The 17,454-nt window shown below is 42.2% G+C and overlaps 2 protein-coding genes and 1 non-coding gene across 6 annotated transcripts in view; 2 read left to right on the top strand and 1 right to left on the bottom strand.

The window, feature by feature from the left end:
* The window catches only part of LOC134179718 (ral GTPase-activating protein subunit alpha-2-like), a 24,262-nt gene extending 17,832 nt beyond the window's left edge, over positions 1 to 6,430 (bottom strand). For all 3 annotated transcript variants that reach the window (XM_062646653.1, XM_062646654.1, XM_062646655.1), the window contains exons 1-7: positions 6,239 to 6,430; positions 6,014 to 6,124; positions 5,882 to 5,952; positions 5,132 to 5,189; positions 2,802 to 2,845; positions 2,594 to 2,735; positions 2,293 to 2,402 (exon numbers count right to left, since the gene is read on the bottom strand). In XM_062646653.1, the coding sequence (XP_062502637.1) occupies positions 2,293 to 2,402; positions 2,594 to 2,735; positions 2,802 to 2,845; positions 5,132 to 5,189; positions 5,882 to 5,952; positions 6,014 to 6,124; positions 6,239 to 6,344 (642 nt within the window). In that variant the 5' untranslated portion in view covers positions 6,345 to 6,430. The remainder of the gene's footprint in view (positions 1 to 2,292; positions 2,403 to 2,593; positions 2,736 to 2,801; positions 2,846 to 5,131; positions 5,190 to 5,881; positions 5,953 to 6,013; positions 6,125 to 6,238) is intronic.
* A 439-nt stretch (positions 6,431 to 6,869) lies between these two features.
* LOC134180652 (5S ribosomal RNA) lies at positions 6,870 to 6,988 on the top strand. Its single transcript, XR_009970022.1, has one exon. It is a non-coding gene; the product is annotated as a 5S ribosomal RNA (ribosomal RNA).
* A 278-nt stretch (positions 6,989 to 7,266) lies between these two features.
* Positions 7,267 to 17,399, top strand: LOC134180224 (uncharacterized). Of its 2 annotated transcripts, XM_062647329.1 has the most exons (6): positions 7,267 to 7,281; positions 7,346 to 7,546; positions 7,607 to 7,667; positions 14,923 to 15,209; positions 15,274 to 15,585; positions 16,297 to 17,399. In XM_062647329.1, the coding sequence occupies exons 2-6, from the start codon at positions 7,356 to 7,358 to the stop codon at positions 17,162 to 17,164; spliced, it is 1,719 nt and encodes a 572-aa protein (XP_062503313.1). In that variant the 5' UTR covers positions 7,267 to 7,281; positions 7,346 to 7,355; the 3' UTR covers positions 17,165 to 17,399. The 2 variants fall into 2 exon arrangements, with proteins under 2 accessions (XP_062503313.1, XP_062503312.1); XM_062647328.1 differs by lacking the exon at positions 7,267 to 7,281 and having other exon boundaries at positions 7,305 to 7,546.
* The last annotated feature ends 55 nt before the right edge of the window (positions 17,400 to 17,454 follow it).

Raw genomic sequence — 17,454 nt, 5'->3', positions numbered from 1 at the left:
ACAGATTCTGTTGTTACCATCTCTTGGTCAACTTGGATTCTAATGTTATCATTTCTTCTGACTTGCTTATCTTGTGCCCAATTCTAGAGTCTAGCGTTTTGTTTGTAGTTTGCAAATTTTATGTTCTTTAGTGTTGGACTTCGATTACGTGCTTTAGCTCCATGTTTGAAAATATGTATCGGCAGACAGAGAGACAGGAAGCCACTTGATGGGAATAAGTACCACCTCATCACATGTAAGTATAGCGGAGGGCCTGCCCGGACTTACAACACGATAGTTCAAACATGGTCTGAGTGCCTCAGCCAGTTGCATGTTGTTCACAAGATTGAACCAAAACACTGTTTTCTGGATTGTGACAGCAGACCTGACATATATGTAGTGGATCCTGACTCTGGTAAATAAGTGAAATTAGACGTATATCTCTTTGGCACATCTATGAGCACTTGACGCTCTTTCAAAGGCAACCCTAGAAGATGGGATGGCAGCAACTCGAAGAGAAAAGCTGAAAAGAAGACAAATACGCAAAAAAGGGATGTCCTTGTGGTATTGCATTGAATTTTATTCCTCTTGGTGATAAAGCACTTTGGTTGGTGGGGGCAAGAGGCCCAAAAATATCTCAACCAGCTATCATCAATAGCAGCAACATGGACAACTGAGTGCAGACAAGACGAGTTCAAAATCAATGGAGAACTCGACTCTCAATTGTGATGCAGCAGTGTAATGCCAGAGTGTTACTGTAGACGATGAGCAAAGTCTGGTCAGTATAGTGGTGACTCAGTTGGAGCCATAAGTAATTTCGTTAGTCTATTGTCAACTGTTTGACTCTTAGTTGTAACGAGGGGCCTCTTGATCCAAGTTGTCTTAAAACTTGCTGTTTTTTCACGATTATTGTAGACTGTAATAATGTCTTGTATAAGAAATATATGTATTGAAAGACAGACATACAGACAGACAAACAGACAGACAAACAGACAGACAGACAGACAGCCAGATTCAGATGCAAACAGAATTAGATGTGTCTTTGGCTCATCCATGGTGTTTGGGCTCAGTGAAGGCAGCCTCCAGGAGTAGCAGCAATGAAACGGGAGGAAAAGAAAGAGGCAAAATATAATTCTGAGCTGCTGCCAGAAGAGTCCTGCCCATTGGTCATTCCTATTGTTTTTTAACGTTTTGGCTGTTGGGGCGAACAAGCAGTTAGATATTTGAACAAGCTGACAAAGAATGCAAATGATAAAGAAGAAAGACGAAATGAGACCGACTTCAAGACCAAGTGGCGACCAATTATTTCAGTGACTCTACAGCGTTGCAATGCAAAAGTCATCTCACACAAAGTCATTAGCATAGCTAGATTAGAATGTCAAAACGTAGTTTGCGCAGTATAATTTTGTATGCTTCATGACCGTAATGGTCTTTGTGTTAGGTTGCTCATGATGTAAACGTTTTGATTTAAATGGAAAATATATGTATTGAGACAGACAGACAAACCGACAGACAGACAGACAGACAGACAGACTGTTGAGCTGCAAAGATGTAATGCTTCAGTAATGTCAAGGAAAGCCTGTAACATCCTAGGTGGTTAAAAGCGCAGTTCGGAACTGGACACCTTTCAGTTTTTTGTTTATTAGTTAATAAATAGTCATTGTAAGACCCTGTCAGGGTCAACTGTAGTGTATCGTGTATTAGACTTTTAGTTAAGAGTTGCGTAGTTTGATTTAGCTTGTAATAGTTCTAATTAGCCTGTAATAGTTCCGATTTATGAAAATATATTTCTTTGACAGACAGACAGATAGACAGAGGGACATTGAAGGCTATACAAATGAAGCTGACTTTAGAGGTTTTTGGAGAAAAAAATTCTCAATAATATCACAACGATGCAACGCTAGAGTCATCCTCCACAAGCTGACACGTGTCTTCCCTGGAGAAGAAGATGAGAACATACACAATAGCGACTACCAAAGTAGTTTGCATTAAACTAAAGCTGAACTCAGTAGATTTCTTGTATTTAGTGTTAGAAATGTAACGTAGAGTTTGTGTTTCAATAAATGAAATTGACAGACAGACACAGACAGAGAGACTTGGGACTTGCACGTTAGATTGTTGAATATAGTCTTCCAGGTCCTTTGGGCCTTGGACAGACAGACAAACAGACAGACAGACAGACAGACAGACAGACACATAGACAGACACATAGGTAACCAAGTAACAGACATGAGTCTACTGTTGTGACTTGAAAAGAGCAAGAACAGAGCAACCATTTGGCCCCTCACATCAAATCTAATGCAATTGACTTACCTCATACATAATTCCCTGCAAAACACAGTTAAGCAACTCTTTCGTAGTCTCATCAGTTGGAGCCTCCACGGCAGGCAAAATGGGCGCAATTTCTGTTTGCAAAACTGGATCTACACAAACACACACATTGCTCAACTCTACTGCATGCAAACACACGCCAATATCCATCAAAGCTACACTCTCAGTGTGTGTGTGTGTGTGTGTGTGTGTGTGTGTGTGTGTGTGTGTGTGTGTGTGTGTGTGTGTGTGTGTGTGTGTGTGTGTGTGTGTGATGCATGTGCGCTACTTGCAACAAACCTACATGAAGGTTCTGTGCTTTCACTCAGAGTCGACAAATTAACACCGGGAACTATCAGACCAAAGAGCTCAAGAATGTCAGCAGATGTATTCGTCTGTAAGTCTTGTATCCACAACAGCATGAACTGGACAGCTTTTCGACGCAGCTAAATGACAAAATCAAATTGAAATGCATAAGGGAATGAGCACAACAGCATCCAATACGTCAACACCTTCATTTGATTGCCTTCGTGTAGTAATTTCCTGATCACAAGACCTGTTGATATCAAATACAACAAAAGTAATGTGGCAACGTTTGTAGGAAAGATAGTCTGTTTATGACCTCTGTGTGTATGTCTAGGAGTCTGTCTCTATATTCATCAAATCTTTGTCTATTAATATCAGTTAGTCTGTCTAGGTAATGTGAGTTTGGCATTTCCTGTCTAGTTGTTCAGCTTATTACAGTGGTACGCAAAAGTAAGCGAACCCCTCGTAAAATCAAGCTTTTTCTAAATTCCTGACAGTTAAGAGATATTAGAGCCCCGTAATGTAGCCTGTGCAAATTGCTGACATCTATGCCTTTGCTGAAGGTAGAACTGAACTCTCATAATTAGTTTGTAGAAGAAAACTCAAATTCATCAAAAGTAGTTCTTTGCAAAAGTATGTGAACCCTTTCATTAGTACTTAGTTATTCCACCTTTTGCTTCAATAACAGCAAGCAAACGGTGTTGGCATGCTTCAACAAGGCGTTGACACCTCTCTGGTGAAATTTTTCCCCACTCTTCAACAATATACGACTTCAACTCTTTCAAATTCTTTGGAGAGCGCTTGTGGACTGCTTTCTTCAGATCTCGCCAAAGCATTTCTATTGGATTTAAGTCTGGACTCTGACTAGGCCACTCTAAAACAGTGTACGAGTGTTCTTGAAACCACGAACGGGTTGAACGACTGGTATGTTTTGGATCATTGTCTTGCTGGAATATCCAGTTTGGCTCTAGACCAAGATGACGGACGGATGGAGCAACATTGTCGGCCAAAATCTTTTGATATTGAGTAGAATTCATGCGGCCTTGAACGAATTCTACTTTTCCTGTGCCAAACGCTGCAAAGCAACCCCAAAGAATAACGCTTCCTCCACCGTGCTTGACAGTGGGGACAGCGTTCTTTCGTCAAAGGCCGTATTCTTTTCTCGCCACACGTAACGAACGTTGTTGTGGCTGAACAGCTCAGTTTTTGTTTCATCTGTCCAAAGAACTTTCTTCCAAAATGCATTCTCTTTGTCGACATGAGCTTTGGCAAAAGTCAAACGCATTTTGCGACGTTTTGGTGACAGCAGTGGCTTTCTTCTTGCTACTCGGCCATGCAATCCTTCCCTGTTCAGTGCGCGACGGACTGTGCTTTGATGCACTTCAACTCCTGCGTCCTTCAAAGACTTTTGCACATCATCTGCTGACGTTCGCGGATTGTTTGTGACATCTCGAAGGACTTTTCGCAAGGTACGACCCAACAGCTTTCTCGGACGGCCGGACCGAGGAAGTGATTTTGTCGTATTCAAAGCTTTCCATTTGTACACTATTTGCCGCACCGTTGACTGGTGAATTGAAAGGCGTCTTCCGATTTTCTTGTAACCTTCTCCAAGCTTGTGAAACTCAACGACTCGTTTTCGCAGATCTTCGGAAAGCTCTTTCTTGCGCGCCATTAACGAGACTCAAAAATGCTTCAGAGTTGCAACTTACGCGCTTCTAGCATCAAGCATTTATGTAGTGCAAACTCGCCACTAAAAATGTGGGAGAAACCTCACTAAAACAGCTTAAAACTGCCGGTATTTGAAGCGCTGAGAAGAGTTTTGCCAAGGGTTCATATACTTTTGCCATGCACACGTTGTGATTAACTTGGTTTCTCCTTTACGAAAACAGTTATTTCAACTTTTAGCAAAGGCATAGTTGTCAGTAATATGCACAGGCTACATTACGGGGCTCTAATATCTTTTAACGGTTAGGAATTTAGAAAAACCTTGATTTTACAAGGGGTTCACTTACTTTTGCGTACCACTGTATATGTCCAGCAATCTGTCCAACTGTCTTTCCAGCTGCTAGTTTGGATATTGAAACATCTGGAAATTTATATGGTAATCTATCTACTCCACTGCTTACTAAAGTATAGACATATCTTATAGTACCCACGTCATTCTTCCTTCATACAACAATTGCCAAAGTAACTTTCTATAAAAATCCCATGGTTGTGTGTGTGTGTGTGTGTGTGTGTGTGTGTGTGTGTGTGCGCGCGTGTGTGTGTATGTGCGTGCACACATGTGCTACTTGTAGCAAACCTACATACAGTCTACATACATACTATCCATCCGTCTATCTGTCTGCTTCTATCATATGTCTAGAATGTAGGAGGTCTCGACCATCAACAGTCACAACTGAACTGTTGACTTGGTTCCCTCCATTCTAGTGTAGGAATTACATAACTGAACTTCAGATTCTCTCTTATTCTGAAGATCCCTGGCAAACTCCTCTCTACACACTCACTCACAACTACTAACTTCATACATACTTACCCATGCTGTTGGCTTGCCACCTACGCTGCACTTGTTCAGGAATGTAAATGAGAATACGCTATAACAGACAGACAACACCACTAGGAACGATTAAGGATATCATCTACGTCAGTAAATATATTTAATCAAATGGTTAATAGACAAACAATCAGCAACTAAACAAACAATATAAGCAACAGAGAAACACAGTAGGGTAGACAAATTCCAGTTTCCTTTGTAGAATCAATAAAATTAGTGACATCACACATGTGCAAGCATTTTAATGCCTTCATAATTCAGAAACAAATCTGTTGATATACATACACAGAAATCAGAAATAACGAAATTCGGTTACATTCTGAAATTTCTAGAAATGTTGGAGACGTGAACATCTAACAATTACAGTTTGATATCCACAGAGTGAGTCAGCAGAGAAATGTATCTCTCACCAATAAAGATTTCCATCTCAATCAAACTGTTGTCGACAAAAAAAAATTAAAAACCAGAGTAAGTACATGCCTCCAGTCACTGTACATGCCTCCACCCACTGCAAATAACCAAGTAATGTAAACGTTCTATTTAAAAGCCACATAAACAAGACAATACTCAGATAAATTAGCAACATCTGTGTGTGGTTTTGTATTAGAAAGACGCATCTCTCAATACAATCAGAGTATCATGCCTATCTTTCCAGCAAACCTCCATTACAGCATTACACCACACTGACTCACAATTCTACACAACAAAACACAATACAACAGAAAGACCAACCTCCAGAGTCAACAACACAACGTCATAGAGATCTTCCTGCTGAGTTTCATTCAGCTGTCTGACTCTCCCACCTACAACACTGAACTGTCAAACCGACCTCATCACTTCTCCTCACTTACAGCAAGTCTAAACCTCTCGGTTTCAACAACGACTCGAGTGCCGTAAAAGACTCATGAAAGAGGTAGTATATAAGAGAGTAGTTGCTCCTATAGACAGCTTTCATGCGATCAGTCGTGGCCAAATCTGACAGAATGGGGAGACAACGAAGTGTCAAACAAATTCATTCATGTCGTCGTCTGATAGTCCAACTGTGCGTGTCTGTCTGCTCTCAGGCGTCGTAGAGATGAGATTTCTCACCGTGTGCCGTGTGCAGGGAGCGTAGACGACGAAGAGACTCTCGTTTGCCGTCCTGAAACTTTGCCAGCGCCGTGTCTGCGTCGATCTGCTTTCTTGAGCCAAACATGTCAATCGGTGAGATTGTGATACGACTCGTCAAGCTGGTCACCGCGAATAGAAACGAGAAGATCTCGACATTTTACCCCAAACGGGCCACCACTTTCTGTGGTTGATATTAACTATCGTACAGGAAGGCGTGGCATGTGAGATAAAGAGATATTCTTCGCTCTCAATCTGTCTGTCTCGCGCATCTTTAATTACAGGTATTTAATCAATTTACTGGTATTTGATCTCTTACTTTGAGGCGGGGCGCTTGTTGCGATATTTTCTTTCACTGTAGCTACAAAAATTAATTTTCGCTAACATATCAAAATTTCTAATACGACTGTCTTTACCGGTGTATGTAGGATATGACTAGCACATGTCTAGAATACGCTACTACTCTAGCATTACTGCAACTAGATACTTTTTGTATTAATCCTTACACAACATAGACTGTACACTGTTTAGGCGTGATTTAGTCTCGCATGACGGCTGCAGGATTGGCATTGATTGTGAAAGTATAAATACGTGACACTTTACATCAGCTATCGCCTACGACCATACCACTCTGAATATACCGGTTCTCGTCCGATCACCGAAGTCAAGCGGAGTCGGGCCGGGTCAGTACTGGGATGGGAGACCGCCCGGGAACACCCGGTGTCGTAGGCTTTTTCTCTCTTCCTCGTTTTTCCTTTTTCTCTTTTTTATCCTTTTTTCCTACTTATTATTCTGTTTTTTTGTTTCGTGGATGTCAACTCAACGTGCAAGTTGCGCATGCATCTGCAACTTACTTTGTCGCAGCTTTACTATTTTAGACATAGTAGGTATTTTAAACGTGGCTTGTACATGTGTTAGCGTCTCACCTCAGAACCATAAAGATCAGTAAGAGTAGAGAAATATTAATTTTGTTTCATTAGAAAAATTTAGTGTCTCTCCACCGCGGCGCACAGTCTGCGGCAAAGGTCCGTATATCGAGGCACATTTCCTCGTGAGCGATCGCGACTGGCTTTCGTTGTGTGTGAGTAGCGAATTCGAAATGGGTGGTGGTGAAGCACGGAAAGGCGACGAGCAGCAACGCCAGCTTACCCTTCAAGCTCGTACTGAATACCAACGCCTCAATGCAACGTGCCGTCACGATTTGACGGTTATGGCTAGAATTTCAGCTCCTGAAGTGGAAGAAGAATCGCGGCGTGCCGCAGTCAATATTTGCGCAGTTATAGACCGAAGGTAAATAACGAAACGTCCTCTGTCGACTGCATTCGTGACAAGCTGCTATTGCACCTGCAGTGGGAGTATGAAGGACAACATCTCACTAATGCAGGATACGCTCAAGTTTGTCGTCCAGCAGGTAAGAGAAACTAAAACGTAGAGTTAGAAGTTGTCATCGATTGTGGTGGTTAGTTACAAGCAGTAGTTCCGCGTACTGACTGGGCGCTTTCACACACAGGGCTAGCTGGGTTAATTATATAGAAACTATATATAGTTGTATGGTATAGATAGGCGTCTCGCGTTGGTGAACACGTCCAACGGAGTATTCTGACCGAAACGCTACGCCCTAGCTAGTATTTGTTGAAGTAAACATGCAAACTTCCAGTAATTTATACCCCATGCACGCGAGCACAGTTCCAAACTGGGCCGAGCCAAACCGAGCGGAGTCAGCTCTTGTTCACACCACGTGTAGAGAAAAGCGAGCCAGCCGCTATAGTAGGCGTGTTCCTTGGTGCGCACGCTAGCTATGTTGTTTGTACAGTACAGAGACACTGCACACCCGTTCGTGAGTAGCCTCGGCCTCCCAGACCCCTGTAGGAGAACAATTTTGAATCGGCGCTACACGGGTCTGGGAGGCTGAGGCTAGTTCGTGAATAGCCTCATACCCAAGAGGGCCTGGGTACGAGGCTAGTTCGTGAATATCCCGATTCCTTCATTTGTTCCGCTAATTTGATGTAAACTTCCCTGTTTTTAGCACAGCCTTCAATTTGAACCTGGATGCTGTCCTCACCCTATAGTCCGTCGGCCAACACCAGAAAGCGACAAGTTGCGTAGCCCCCCAAACCCGGGGAAGTTTCCGTAGTTGCAATCACCGAAGAGAAACCATGCGAGTGCATTTGCGATTGTTTGCCATCTTGAAACAGGGCCGTTTCTGAGTAACAAGAACAACTAGATTGACTGAGGCCACGCCCACGCAAATTTGCAGCAACAGCGAACCGAGAGTAAGAGACAAACGTGGTTCCATGCATAAGCTCTGTATACACTAGCTATATCACGCGAAGGCTTCAACTAGTGCAGCTGTCTTTTCTAGAGCTGGAGGTAATGAAGTGCGATCTCCAGCTAGTATTTCTCACATTGCCAGTAGTTTTGTTGATGAAAGAAAACTCCTACACTGTTGTTACACTTGTGCTGCTGCGTTTGACTGCCTTGCAACGGTAACGTGACCCTGGGCGTTTGGAAAGACAATAAATATCTCACAAGTCGTGACAAACTCCCGGATATACGGCACGTACTTGTAATACTAACTATCTAGACGTTAGTACAAGTGTACAATAATTAACATAAAACTGGTCGTAAGCGTTACTGACATAAATTTCCTAAATTTACGGCTGTACTAAATCGCTCAGAGTCATTTTAGTCACTAGCTAGTGGACTAATGATTTCATAGAGAACCTACACATAATTAATTAATAACCAATGAAATGTAAAGAGCCACCTACTCATCATGTTTATCACTAGAGTTTGCATCAAAATTATCGGCTGCAAACTCATTCGCAGATGCTATAGTGGAAGCAGCCTGAAAAACTTCACGCGGAATAGGGTTTTCACAATTGTCGCATTGGCACACATCTGTACATGGCAAGCAGCTTCGCTGGCAAGAGCAGCGCTTAGCTAATTAGAGCTGCACCCAGATTTTACAGCTGCAACTGATCAGTTTCAAAACGTCAACAGGTGCCGGTGGCTTCGTCGTCCATTCAATAGTTGCCTCATTGTCATCACCAATCTGCCAACCTTGATTATGGAAAGATGGTATATCAGGATTAGCTTCCATTGCACGTCGCCATACACCAGCCTGATAATTTGCTTGTTTGATATGTATCTTCAGAGTGTCTTGGGTAGGAGGAAGCTGTGCTGCACAAAATAAGGAATACCTCACAGTATTAATGTCGGTGGCGACGTCATGGTAACCGTAGATCATACAAACGTAAGGTTGACATTTCTTAAACAAAACATCCATGTTACTGTCAAAGCTTTTCCGAGTAGCTGCATAGCAGTGCAAAAAACGACTCATTCTTGTTTAGAAGTTCCAGTGGTGCAACTTTGCCTTTACCTGCGAAGGCGCTGGTTGTATCACAGCCTGTGAACGCATGGTATCCTGGCAAGGCTAAGCAAAGCTCTCTTCAGAGACTTCTTCCTACTTGCGTCCAGTTGATGAAGCGGCGACGATTTTTTGTACCTGTGAGAAACACGATAGTTGCCAGTATATCGAAACATCTGCCGTAACTTCTGGCCTTAAATGCAGGTCTTGGTCGTCTTCATATTCTTCTGTTTGTATGTTGAGTTTGCCTTTGTCATGCAACGATAGAGCTACTTTTCTCAGAAGAATCTCTCGGGGCACAGTAGCAGACGTGACCAGTTCCGACTCTGTTACAGTTTGTGGATTTGCAAAGAATATTATGCGACTCTGCTATTAAACTACTTTCAAAGATGCTAACATCTCGGCTGCACTGAAGTTTGTCTAAAGCCTTTTTGTTCGTGTATGCTTGGTAGCATTGTCTGTGATAAGCTCCTATCGGTTTTGATTCATCTGTGCAAGAATTCTGAGGAACCGTAAAGACGTCTAAGGGAATGCTTGCTGCATGTTGCAACGTTCTCCAACTGGTTTGTGTAAGAGCCGTAAGAGGACCGGTAATATCATGACGAATTTGGCACAGTCAGTGCTCAGAGTCAATTTTTGCTATCTTTGCTCTCTGCAAAGACATCTGATGATATTCAAAACAAAACTGCGAAATGATTTTGAATTTGAGATCTGCCAAGGTCAACAATAATGCAACAATAAATCTCTGACGTTCGGTTTGGTATATAACTGTTCAGTTGACAACTTCACCTCTGATACCGTTGAAAGCTGAGTTAAAGCTGAGTAAGAACACTTGGTTGAAAGGAGACAACAAGTAGTTTGCTCACACATAAACTAATGTAGTTAGGCGAAAGCTCTTACTTATATATTGCTAACTGGAAGTTGATCTAAACTACAATCTGGAAGTGAATGCTTGTACTGTACTGTACCATAGACTTCGATCACGGTACCGGAAGTAGTCATTATGCCCCTGCATCACAATTCTTTACACGAGGTTACGTAAATAAATGCAGATCATTGTCTGTTTGGCGTGTTACTTGTTTCCCACACGTTCAGAAAATAATTTGGACTCTTATGAAGGCAGCCAAATGACAAAGCGACGAGGTTATCAGGCCACATGTCTGAGACTTGAGGTTGGACAAGAGTACTACAGAAAGACCGTTGATTTCCATTCGTAGGAGAACAGCAGACACCGTTTCATAGTCCACAACAAGGTAGCTGTGCAGCACTTTCATTCTACGTGATGCCTGCTTGCCGGGACATCTATGCTTTCTGTTGGCAGTCTAGTTCGCATTGGTACGGCTTTCTATTTGCTTACAGTTTGTTCTACTGCTGCCTCAATAGAAGTTGAACTGCTAATGAGCAATCTGGTTTAGTTTAGGTCTCTAGAAAAGTTGACAGGCGCACAACTCAAAACGTTTCGTCATCGCGTGTCATGTGATCACGTGTGATATTATATCGTAAGCTATTTGGCTAATGCTGCGAGCTAACATGTTCACAATGGATGCTTTATGCCTCAGTAGTTTGCATGATGCGCTTTTACCCGTTTGGAGTGCTCTGTCGACAACAGAGTTACCAAGCTCGGTCTACTGACGTGTGTGCCACGCCCCTAAATTTTGTTGACGTGCTGCTACCTAACAGCCCCAGTATGGAGAGGCAAACAAGTGCAGTTGGACTTCTGTCATACTACTTTATCTTTTAGAGTTATCAAAACTTCCCCGGGCTTGGGGGGCTACGCAACTTCATAAAGAAGCGTCTTTTGGGGGGTTGGCCGACGGACTACTACAATGCTATGAGGTACAAGGTTTCATGTTCTGACCACACCATTTTCGTCTGTATTGAGCATGCGTGGCCGTCAGCCTGGCTTGGCCCGCATTCACACGACGATTTGAAGCAGCGCTGACCCGGGCCAACCCGTGCTGGCATGGCAAGTTGTGGTGGGCCAGGCCAGCACAGCTCGGCACGCATTTACACGACGAGTTCATCAGCGCTGACCCGTGCCAACCTGCGCTGGCCCGGTTAGGAGAGCTCGTGTGAATGGGGTATTAGATTGCATATCTAGGCCTGGTAGGTAGCCCTAGCCGGCATCTCATGTGATCATGATGCACTCAGTTCCATTGTAACGACAGTGGTATGGTATATTTGTTGACATATAAATTGAAGCTACATTGCCCGGCTTGGGATGCATTTAAGAGGAATTATCATGAAAGTTACATAATCTTATATACAATTGTAGTTACAGTTTATATAAGCTCACTGTCCCGTTCTTTGTGCGAGCAGACTGGATATTAATATTACTATTGGTTAGTAAGTTTCTGGAATCAGGTAAATTGTTTTGTGACAGAATTAGCAGCCCCTGACAGAATTCTCATAAAGTTAAGTAGTCTAATGTTGAATACAAATTTCTGTTGTTGCATGAGTTCACATGCATTTTTACTCGGTTCTGAAAAATTAGCAGCCAAACAGAATTCTCATTCAGAGTTATATCCCGTTCAATTAATTAATGAAATCCTGTTGTGAGAAATTAGCAAGAATTGAGTATCTCAATGTATGCAAATTTATAAGTTGTTGCATGAGTATCCTGTTCTCATCTTGAAGTGTATCTCTGAAGAACTACCAGCCAGACAGAATTCTCATGAAGAATTTCGTTCAGAGTTCTATCCCGTTGAAGACAAAGAAAATGTAACGGAGTGTCCCGTTTCCAAAAATCCCCTTGATTGGATTAGTGATTGGTTTGACTTGGACGCCGTGTTATCTCGAAGACGTTGCTGCCGTTGCGAGGAACGGGTGTATCGAACCTGGCACAGGGCCGGATCCAGAGAGGGGGTTCAGGGGGTTTCAACCCCCTCTTTTCCAATAGGCGTGGTTTAATAATTTCATATAATTTCAGTAGAAAAGAGAAAATTAGTAATTCAGCTATGAGCCTATAAGAAAAGGGACTTTGTAAAAGTCACGAGACTTGGCAAGTAGCGTACTCTAAACATATAGGGCTAAACCGACTTCCGGTCTGGGGACTATGTGTCTGGCTGGTTGGCTGGCTGGCTATGTCTGTCATGCTACAGGAATGTGCCACCCCTCCTTAGTATGGCCCAATCACGAAGCATTAATTCCTTTATGTCATACGTGGCAACCAAAGACAATGGATGAACAGCCAACCGTAGGCGCGACACTTCCTTGAGAGAGTTTTATTACGAGAACGGTGTAATTTATGTTTGCGATTGCTAGGACCTGTCGGAAATAAACAACAGAACTCACCTGTCTGCAACTGCTGACTCAAAATCGATCGCTTTCTTAGTTTTACGATATTTATACGCGAATCTAAGAATACGTAAGGAGAGATTTTATGTCCCACATATGATGACTCTACTTACGACTACAGACTATTTACGGACTATGCGGTCACGCGAAACGACAGTGGCTATGTAGGATTTTAAATACATGTTACAAGTAGCACGTCTAATAGCGTGTATATTCGTAATTCTTTGCGACAATTACTCCGCCTACCATACGTGTCAGAGCTGCCAACTCTCCCGCATTGAGCTGGAGACTGAACTCTTCTCCCGCCTACCCACATTTGGCATCAAATCTCCCGCATTCTGACCATTGGTGGGTGTGACCAAAATGATGGGTGTGCCTGTTTTGTGTAACTGTACCCTACAGTTTTAGTACATACATGTGTACACACATACTTGATATCCCAATATCAATTTCTATGTGCCAGTCCCTCTCTTCATCCGGCTCTTTCATAACATACTTGGTCAAAATACCGACATAGAAGGAGGAGTCGGTCAGAAGTGGAAAAGGAGGAGGGGCTGGCTACCTGATTACCGTATGTATTGCTGGAAAAGCGATCGAAGAAGGCCACAAGAAAATAGAATCCAGAACATCCCAACTAGCCACAAGAATGTGCATGTACTTTGTTCTTAGATTTTTATAACAGGCAGTAGTACGTACAGTACAAGTTCTGTTTAATTAATTAACTATTATGTTTAGTAATTGGTGTTGATACTGTGTGTCGCTAATTAGGCACATTAATAAATCGGTTATACATTTGTTGCACTATAATTAAATTAATTAATGGCTTCTACTCCAACCGGGCATGCAAATACTTAAATTTTGATGATTAGATATTATTTATATATATTATTTAACACTTATTACCATATAAATTTATTGATATTAATGCTATTGTAGGCGTGTCCAAAAGATTTAAACTCCCGCATCCCCCACCCACCCCGCAATTTTTCTGCAAACTCACACGTTTGGACACTGCTAGGTTGGCTGGTCTGACGTGGTGTTCAGGACTTTGAAGGCTCATAGCTGTAGAAGTGACGGTGTAAACACAGCTTCAATTACTAGTGCTATAAATAACTGCTAATGATGAACCCCTCTTTCAAGAATTCCTGGAACCAGCCCTGTGGCATCTATTAGTCTAACCGACTGCAAGTCACGTGCAGTACTAATAGTGTAATCCATTTCCTGTATATAACAAATGCCGACTCTTGTCATTTCAACAGTCCCGCTGAACGTCATCACTTCGAAGACGTTGCCGGCGTTGCGGCAAACACGTGTATTGAACGTGGCAGCTCTTTGACGAGCGTAGACGGGCAAACGACTGTGGGCATTTTTTAAGACCCAGATATTTGCAAAAATATCTTACACACACACCGCTCTCCTTTATATAGAGAGATATCGGCAAACATTGACTATCTACAGTGTTAGTAGAGATATGTACAGCACAGTGTACATGTAGTAAGGATTGATCATACTGTAGGGCGGGACGTGACTGTAGGCATTCAGCTTCTGAAGGTGTCTCTTGGTTGTCAAGTACACACAATCGCTAGCTACAATACAAAAGGATGGGGCGACGGAACTTTGTGAGGCTTTTTTCCTCGCCGTTTGGTCCACTTGCACGAATCGTTCCTAGACTGATCTGTAGTCGGACACGGAAACAATTTTTTGAGGTAGGTCTTATAATGAAACGTGGTCGTGGAGAGGAGAAATAGATATTATATATATATATATATATATATATATATATATATATATATATATATATATATATATCCGTGTGTAGACACGAACCTCAAATTTCTATATATCAAGAGCTCGATAGATAGCCTATATAGGACCATGCCCCTTTCTGTTATGCGACCCGAATTAGAAGCCTTGCTATGCTTGGCAATAACACTTTCCAAGCCCCCTTCATTTCACTAGGTTATGAAATTGCTTCTTGTGATTTGTTGTTCTTGTGCAGCTGAGACCAGAGGACAAACTGAGTTTCATTACGTTTGATCATGAAGTGTGTGTTGAGCTGCCACTACAGAATATGACTGCTGCAGGAAAAGCGCAGGCAGAAGCTGCAATCAGTCATTTGAAGGAACGTGGTCATACTAATCTCAGCGGTGGACTATTTGCTGGCTTTGATCAATTCTTCAAACTCAAACCTGAAGAAATTGCACGTGTCGAGTCTATTCTGCTGTTTACTGATGGGAAGGCAAACGTTGGGGTTTCCAAAACACCTCAACTTGAAAAAGCTACAAAGTACAGCTCGTTTATTATACTTGCCGGCTTACATGCCTAAACATGTTCCTTGCTTGATTTTTAGCTCTGTATTAAAGCAGATTGGACGGCATTGCTCTGTCTTTACGTTTGGATTTGGATCTGAACATGATGCCGACATGCTAAAAGCAATAGCAACGGCTGGGAATGGAATGTATTACTTTGTCAATGACGCTGATACAATCCCTGAAAGCTTTTGCGATTGTCTCGGTGGGCTGTTGAGTGTGGCAGCACAAAATTTGAAGCTTCGCATCACAGCAGCTGGAGACTGTGCCCTTGAGAAGCCACTGACAGCATTCAAAGTCACAACCGTTCAGGAGTACAAAGTCTATGATGTGGCCATTCCTGACATTTACAGGTACTATAGCTTCCTTGGTTACCTATTTGTCCATCAGCCTTGTTGCTTGCAGTAGACAGCCAGTAGTGTAAGTCATGTTCTCTCAAGCACCATAGGAGCAATAATGCCTAGCAAAAGAATGGGCTTCTAGGCTCTCCTTGTTGATATTTTGCAACATCTGTTGTCTCTGCTGTTTGACACAGAAGTGATCCTTTGTTTTGTCAAATTCGCTTGTCAGAGTTTATTGGTTTTAAGACAAGCTGTCACAATTAGTGACATAGAAGAACACAAACATTGTGACAGGGGTTTGTTCATACTATCAAAAAGGCCCATTTTCTTTTCATCCACATGTTTGCTGTCTTTTACTAGTAAATTAAGGAATGTAATCTGTTGACAAAATATATACATGAAAGAAGCAGCATTTTATGTCTTTCAAAAGAAAGGGAGAATGCAGTAAGATGTCAATTCAGTAGTCAAATAAAGTAACCAAGAGAAAAAGACAACAAATTCGTGTCTCTGTCAGGGCCACAACTACAAAGTCCAAATCTCAATTCAATTAAGAACAGTTTGAATTTATGTAGGATTCCTTTTGTTATTGGCCATAGCCAATAAACTCTGAAAAACTGATTTAGTGTTTACACTTGTTTACCAGTTTGTGTTGTCAGCTTTGATTATCTATGTCATCGTGTGTAAGTAGTTACTATTTTGAATGACAGTATGCCTGTTTGGCAGTGAAGAAGAAAAGGACATCCTCTGTAAAGTTAATGTCCCAAAGTCTCCTGATCGTGTTGATGCTCAGGAATATCAACTGGCTGTTTTCAATCTGGATTACTTTAATGTCATAGACTGTGTTCCTCAGTTTATCACAGCAGCAGCCTCTGTCACTCTCACTCCTGAAGGACCTGAAGTTTGTGGTGGAGTTGATGAAGAGATAGGAGTACAACGTAATCGTTGTGAGACTGCACAAGCTCTGACTTCAGCAACAGAGCTGGCCGATCGCGGTGATTACGATGGTGCTCGTGTTGTTATTCATAGGTGCCTTACAAGAATCCAAGCATTGCCTTCTGCAAATCATGATCTCTCTAAACATCTCATTGAAACATTGCAAGATGCAGAGGGTGGACTGAAAGACAAGACAACATATGTCCGGTACGGCAAACAAGCTACCACTAGCTATGGTTTGGCGCATTGGCAACAACGCTCAAATGTTTCTCCAGCCTATGCAATGAAGGCAGCTTCTGCTGTTTCATCAAGACCTGATTCTAGGAGTGCTCCTGCTGCTTGTGCTTCTGCTTGCCTTCCTTTAGGTACAGAACCTGTTAATTATTATCGCAAGGGCAAGAAAGCTAAAATGGTTAAAAAGTTTACGGAGGGTACGTCAAATTTGAAGTATGTTCCTGCTCCTCTTCCTCCTATAGAACAGCAAATGAAGAAACAGTTACCTAAGACTGATTCTCACAGCAATCAACCATCTCAACATCAAGGTCCTCAGGATCAGTCTCTACAGAATCAAACTTCTCAAACTAACCCTACTCATGAACAGCATCCCAATGAGAAGTCTTCACAAGATAAGCCTCAGAACGAGCCTACTCAGGGATGAAACTCCTAAGTAAACGTGACAATAAAGAACTGAGCATGAGGTCTCAAGCTAGCATACATTATTAGCGTGATAGTGTGGTTTCGTTGAGCAATATCTGCATGTCTTTTAGAGGCTGCAATTTTGTGGTGGACTATTAGAGGACTTTAGGTTAGAGGACTGTAGGTGCACCATTTTGACTGTATTGTGCTGCTGATGCTGATGCTGCAATATAAACTTATATAAATGTGGCTCTCAATATGTATTCAATTAATTAAACTTGCAGTGTAGGCAGACTATCACGTACGACTAAT

This window comes from Corticium candelabrum, chromosome 5, assembly GCF_963422355.1.
Source record: "Corticium candelabrum chromosome 5, ooCorCand1.1, whole genome shotgun sequence".
NCBI classification, from domain to species: Eukaryota; Metazoa; Porifera; class Homoscleromorpha; order Homosclerophorida; family Plakinidae; genus Corticium; species Corticium candelabrum.
This window is presented reverse-complemented; position numbering and strand designations above follow the sequence as displayed.